This window comes from Oncorhynchus kisutch, linkage group LG1 (genome assembly GCF_002021735.2).
Source record: "Oncorhynchus kisutch isolate 150728-3 linkage group LG1, Okis_V2, whole genome shotgun sequence".
NCBI classification, from domain to species: Eukaryota; Metazoa; Chordata; class Actinopteri; order Salmoniformes; family Salmonidae; genus Oncorhynchus; species Oncorhynchus kisutch.
The window spans coordinates 48,847,435-48,854,286 of record NC_034174.2 but is presented as its reverse complement, the minus strand read 5'-3'; the positions used below and the strand labels follow the sequence as shown (position 1 = coordinate 48,854,286).

The 6,852-nt window shown below is 48.5% G+C and overlaps 1 protein-coding gene across 1 annotated transcript; it reads right to left on the bottom strand.

Moving 5' to 3' along the window:
- Positions 1–1,683: 1,683 nt before the first annotated feature.
- LOC109868462 (major intrinsically disordered Notch2-binding receptor 1-like) lies at positions 1,684–6,524 on the bottom strand. The gene is made up of 3 exons (XM_020458084.2): positions 4,197–6,524; positions 3,262–3,504; positions 1,684–2,291 (listed from the first exon to the last, which is right to left on the bottom strand). Exons 1-3 carry the CDS (start codon positions 6,255–6,257, stop codon positions 2,097–2,099), a joined length of 2,499 nt encoding a protein of 832 aa, XP_020313673.1. The 5' UTR covers positions 6,258–6,524; the 3' UTR covers positions 1,684–2,096.
- Positions 6,525–6,852: the final 328 nt, after the last annotated feature.

The window sequence follows — 6,852 nt, the reverse complement described above, 5'->3', positions numbered from 1 at the left end:
AACAACAGAATGCATTTAACACATTTCTATTAAACCACACATCTCCTTCCACCCTATGTCGTGGCTACATGACTTAAATCCAGGGGCATACTTTGTATGCACACACTACTCAATCCACTTTAGCACTTTAACAAACAACAATCTTGCAATTCTAATGCATACTAGCCACACTTACTATCATGCTGCTAAGCCAGGGCCTCCCTCCCACCTGTCCATAGTTGTTGGAACTGTACTAATTAGCTCATTTTATGAAACAAACAAACATTATATCTGTCAATTATGTCCCCTCCAAAAGGACCACAATGGAAATAAGCTTTTAAGCTTTATTGTGTTATCCTTGATGATTTTCTTAAATTGCACGTGGAGGCGTCACCGGCTGATGCACCCTTATGTTTGTATTTGAAAAATAGTCTAATAAATTCAATCAATCAATCAAAGAGCGCACAGGAGAAAAGCCAACTCTACTATCAGGACCACTATCAAAGAGTCAGCAATACAAAACTATCAGGGTAACATCATTGTAACAAAAACAAGACTAACATGCAGATTGTTTATCGCAGAAAAATGTGGTGTACATGGGGTGGAACGCGTTTTGATAGTAATGTGCATGCATTATGAGCAAATATGGTTGGTCACAGCGGACTCCTTTTGGCTCGTTCCTTAAAACTGGATACTTGCTTTCTTTATTTAGTGGGTCTCTAGAAAAGTCCTAAAGTTGTAGATGGGTCCTGAAAACTAAGTTTGGGATCTAGTGTTGCGGAGAAGTTCTGGGTCATTAGCATTACTGAATCCCCACAGGCTGGCAGCGTTGTGCTGAGTACATGGTTAGGATTTTCCTGTGGCACCAACACAACAGCAGTAATGGATCTGCAACTAGACTCGAGGGGATCACTTAGTCGACACACATCCACTTAAGAGGAAGCAATGCATGGATCCGACCCCTCCCCCCACCCCCACACAATGAACATCCTGTGTGTGTGTGGGTTGGTGAGGGCTCAGGGTTTGCTGCAATGCCAGCACAGCAAAACAAACTTTGGCCTTACATTTTCACATCACCCTCCAAAGCACTGCGACACTCAATCTCCATATTGTGAACCATCAGCCCTAACCCCAGGTGACCTCAGTACTAGTAGTACTAGTACATTCAACTACAACATAGACATTCTTCCCAAGTGAAATGTGACAGAACCAGTAAGACTGCATATCCCTTGACAATCACATCATAGGAATTTTGGCTGTGATTGTATGTAGTGTATGTGTCAATGTGATGTGTGTGCGCATTCATGCACGTGTGTGTTTGTGTGCGTGTGCATGCACATGCATATGTGTGTGTGTGTGTGTGTGTGTGTGTGTGTGTGTGTGTGTGTGTGTGTGTGTGTGTGTGTGTGTGTGTGTGTGTGTGTGTGTGTGTGTGTGTGTGTGTGTGTGTGTGTGTGTGTGTGTGTGTGTGCGTGTGTGTGTCTGCGTACATACAGTACACTAACATGGTAGAGTGGTATAACATAAATTAGATTACACAGAGAATCCTCAATTCACAAAGTGGTTCCTGGCAAAGGCTTCCTTTTCCATATCCCTATGGCACCAAAACATCAACATCAACAAACAGAGGAGGTTTCTCATCAAAAGACTGCATTGACACATAGCCAGTAAAATATAGAGGAAATCACTGAGTGAAAACCATTATGACAAATAAATATTTTATTCAACATAACTTGATGAGAAATAATGGCAGACAGTAGGCCTACCTAAATGCTGTGCTTTTTACTGTTATGCATTTTTTTTAAATTTGTGCTTGAAAGAAATTAGCCCAGTAAGGTATGTGGGCAACAGGATAAGGCCATAACATATTGTAATAGCATGGCGCCAGATTCACAAAGAATTTGCATTCGTTTAGCTTGGTCTTTCCTTAAATACTCTCTCCTGAGTACACTGGTGCAAGAGCATGGTAAATGTAGGGCACATTACTCCCATAAATGTAGGGCACAAAGTATCACATCAACACCACATTCAGAATCCCACCATCCCGTCGTCGCCAATCAACAAATCAAATCCGTATTTTTGTTTGGAGGTCTCCTGTCTGGCATGCATACAGAGCCTCAGGAGCTCATGGTGGCGATAGGGATGACGATGACGAGGATGATGGTGATGGAAGTGAAGATGAGCGCCCCCAGCTTGCAGGCTTTGGCTCTGCGCTGGTTGGCCTCTTTGCGCCTCAGCAGTGTGCTGTAACCTGGCGTGTAGATGTCCTCCATCCAAAACTCCAGGTTATTAGGGTTTAGAGACTCCTGGGCCTACGAGACAAACATAAGGTCACCACTCTATCATGCCAGTCAAGTAGATAACCGTTCCAGTTGTTCCATTAAAAGTATTATTCACTAGGGCCTCCCGAGTGGCACAATGGTCTAAGGCAACGCATCGCATGCAAGGCTAAAGGTGTTACTACAGACCCGAGTTCATTCCCGGGCTGTGCCACAACCGGCCGTGACCGAGAGTCCCATAAGACAGTGCACAATTGGCCCAGCGTCGTCCGGGTTAGAGGAGGGTTTGGCCGGTGGGGCTTTTCTTGGCTCATCGTGCTCTAGCGACTCCTTGTGGCGGGCCTGGTGCCTGCGGGCTGACCCCGGTCGCTAGTTGAAAAGTGTTTCCTCCGACACATTGGTGCGGCTGGCTTCCGGGTTGAGCTGGCGGGTGTTAAGTGGTATGGTTAGGCGTGTCATGTTTTGGAGGACGCATGACTTAACCTTCGCCTTCTGAGCCAGTTGGGGAGTTGCAGCGAGATTGAAAATTGGAGAGAAAAATGGGGAACATTTTTATATAATTGGAAGTTCCTTTTGGATCCCAGTTCAGATATACATTTTACATTTTAGGCATTTATCCAGATAGACTTGACACATATGTTCTGGTTCACTGACTAATCCTGGTTTGTATAATTTTGGGAGAAAGCTTAACTTTATTTAATGCATTGTAATGCAGTTATAGTGCATCAAAAGAAATGTCATATGTATAATGTATTAGTATAATCTCATAATGATCTTGACTAAATAACTAATTTGTTCAGTCTGTTGAACATTTACAGCATAGAAGATTATAATAAGACATACGTGCTCATGTGCTTATGAAAAGCAATCAAACATTTCCTCTTGGAAAGCAGGGAGCTCGTACTGGCGGTCTGACGGGTCCCGTGAGGTGATTTAATGCGGCCCACAATTGTCGTTAAGTACTGCGCTACCAAAAGGTCAACAAGGTCAAAATATACAGTACCTGTAGGTCCAGAGGGGACATTCTGGCCTCTCTCTCCTCCACGGTCCAGACCGGGGCTCCTCTCCCCTCAGCCAATCGGAGGTCAGAGGTCAAACCAGAGGTCAACCCAGAGGACAACCCTGGATTGGTCAAACCGCCACCCTTCTGATGGAAGAGAGAAGAGTTGGACACCTGCTCCACCAAGTGGGAGTGTTTTTGAGGAGGGAGTTTGTGACTCTGGGCAGAGCTTTTTGATTGGTCCGTCTGCATGGAGGGTGGGACAAAGATGTGAAAGAGGAAATGTGGATGGATGGGAGGAAGAGAGAAACATAAATCAAACATAATGGCAGGAATAAATATGGAATACATTATGTGAACAAACTGGATACACACAAGCAAACCTGCTCTTGCATTTGTGTGGAGAAGTGGGGAATTACTGATTACTGAAAGGCAGTCTTGCATTGACAGTAAAAGAGCTATGGGAATAATTGACTAAGTAAACAACTGACCACCTAAACCACATAGTCTGACCAACAGGCCAGCTAATGTCTGACTCAATTTCTGCTTTAGGTTTTAGTCTCCGTATTAGCCTAGTCCTTTCAAATGTCTGCCTAAAACCCCCAAATCCACAGAGTTTATAATTCCTTATCCTCACACAACTAGCCACTAGCCTTGCTAGATCCAAACAGCAACATACAACTATATGTAGCAGGTAACAGGTCAGACCCAGACCCTAAGATTGCTTTACAAGACACACACAGCTAAACTCCTGATTTAGCAACAAAATGAGCACACACACACATTAAAACACACACACACATACTCACACTCTCACACACTATCACACTCACTCCAAACCAAATCCAAATCTCCAAAACGAATGCATGCATGCGTGCACACACACACACACACACACACACACACACACTGTTGCACTGACTAAGTTGGTACAGTACCTGTCCTGTTTTCCCGGGCTGGTCCTTGTCATCTTTACTTTTCGAGAAAGACACCGTCCAATCCCGTGCAGACAAGATGGAGATGATGCTTGGCCGCTTGGATTCCACGCCACTCTTGCAAGATGCCTGCCGTGAGAGCACCCCCTTCTTCCCCACTTTGGTTTCGCTCACACCTCTGTTCTCCTCCATCTTCCCCCACCGGTTCCAGTCCAGGCTACCAAACGAATGCACAGATACAGACAGGGGCTGGGGCTCAGAGGAACCACCAGACCCAGGGCTGAGCGGATGGCTTATCGCACCCAGGGAAGACTCACCGCCGCTGGGGGGACCCAGCCGCCTACCTCCCCGCCTACCTCCCATGGCCTGCTCCTGCATCTTCTCGTCCAGCCGCTGGAGGAAGGAGAGCACCTGGGAGATCTCGGCCTTGACCTCGGACAGGGACTCTAGGCTTTGTTCGATCTGACCCATTCTCAGGAGGAGTTTACACACGCTTGCCTTGAGCCCGCCATCGTCACTGCCGTCCAGCGAATGGAAGAGCCTCTGGAGCTGGCCCAGTCGGCCGCGCCGTGCCTCCGGGGTGTCCTGGGCTGCCGAAGGGCCCCCGTCGGGGGGGTAGATGTACCCTGTGGAGCCGCACATGCTCATGTCATCCAGGAAGCGGAAGATGGTGCTGATGTCGTCCTCGCCTAGCATGTCGGGGTTGTCCATCGAGGTCATGAAGGACAGGTGGTCGGCGTGCACCAGGCTCCGCAGGTGCCGCGTGCCCGGCATGGTGTCTGTCTGGGTGCCCGTACTGCAGGCCATCCACCCTTCTCCTTCAGGTCTGGGACTGACGGTCCCCTCCCATCCCTTTGGAAGGGGCAACCACTCACCAGAGTTTGTGGTGGGGCTGGGAGCAAGTCTCCTCTGAAGGGAGCCCTCGGAGCCATCCAAGCCCACCAACCTGTCATCCAGACTGAGGCTCTTGTCCATCCATCCTGGCCTACGGGTCCTGGGGGGTTGGGGGTGGAGGGGGGACCATTCAGGAATAGTACCCCCTGGGCCAAAGTATGTGGAGTCCTGGAGGTCATCCAGGCTTTCATGCTTGGCCTGGCGCTCCGGCGAAGGCCGACCGACCGTGGGCGAAGGATACGGGTTGGAGAGCATCTCGAAACTGCGATTGGTGAAAAGTTCCTGCCTCCCTCTTCCTCCTACTCCTACTCTCGGAGCCACGGTACTAATGGTCACCTCGGGAACGAGGTGCGACTGGTTGTGGAAGTCCATCTTGAAAATACCTCTCTTCTTCGTGCAGGAATGCCGCTCCGATCCCGGCTGCGATCCCGGCTCTGATCCGAGATCCCTGGGTGCCGAGTCTCCACTCAGGGAATCCTTTGAGGACTCGCTGTCTGTCTCCAGGGGGAGGTAGATGCTCTGCATGGCCTGGCCTGGGATGCTTCCACTGCCAGCGAACAGCGGGGTGTTGTGGCGCCAGTCGAAAGACACAGCCCTGGCACGGCCTGGAGGGGATGACGAGACCAGAGAGAGGGGATCAGGCGGGAGACTGGCACGCTTGCGGAACGAGTAATTTGATTTGGGCCAGAGCAAGCTCTGGTCGATAGGGCCTGAGAGGGTCTGAGAGTCTGACAGTGTGCGCACCCTATCGCGGCTGGAGAATCTCACCTCGTCAGCGATGGGCAAAGAAATTTGCAAAGAGGGCCCCGGGGATTGGTCGATATTGGGGCCGAGCTGAGCTTTCATTGGCTGGGCCGCCTGGGCCTCTTCAGGAACCCCACCCGTCATTTGAATGAGGTTGAATATTGTGACGATGTCAGCTGCCACGCCAATCGGGGATGTCCCCAGTCCCTTAGGGTTGACCCTGTCTCTGAAGAGGGTGGCGGGGAAACAGGGATCGCGGCAGGCTGCGGAGAACAGCAGGCTCCTAAGCTCTGTGAGGTGCTGCAGGTCGAAGCGGGTGCTGACCATTCTACACAGGTCCTGAAAGGAAAGCCAGGGGCGCATAGCAGCCAGCTCCTCCAGAATCCCCAGCAGGACCAGGGGGTACTCCTGCTGCAGACTGGCCATGACCCAATATCACCTTCAAATTAACAACAAAATCAATGTGGGGATGTGGTTGAAAATAAATCATAAGAAAATTAATGTATTACCACAAATGTATTACCACTTGAATAACACTGAGTAAAAAATTACACAATAACAAAGCTGCCACCCCTCCTCTGTTTTGGTAAACAGCTGATGGATAGGCCTGGAGAAATGTAACCACTCTCAAATTCATAGACAGAGCTATGGATGCAAGGACTGACCATCCATGATATAAAAATAATAGTTTTAACCATGCATGTTTTATGGCTATACAGTGTTTATTAACATTTACATTGTTAACAAACACTGGAGTAAAACAAGTTTATATTTTGGGCTCTGATGGGGTGCGTCAGATGAACTAAGCTCATGAGGCGTTTATACACTATATATACAAAAGTATGTGGACACCCCTTCAAATTAGTGGATTTGACTGTTTCAGCCACACCCGTTACTGACAGGTGTATAAAATATTAGGAGTAGAATGGCCTTACTGAAGAGCTCAGAGACTTTCAATGTGGCACCGTCAATTCCCCAAATTTCTGCCCTGCTGGAACTGCTCCGGTCATCTGTAAGTGCT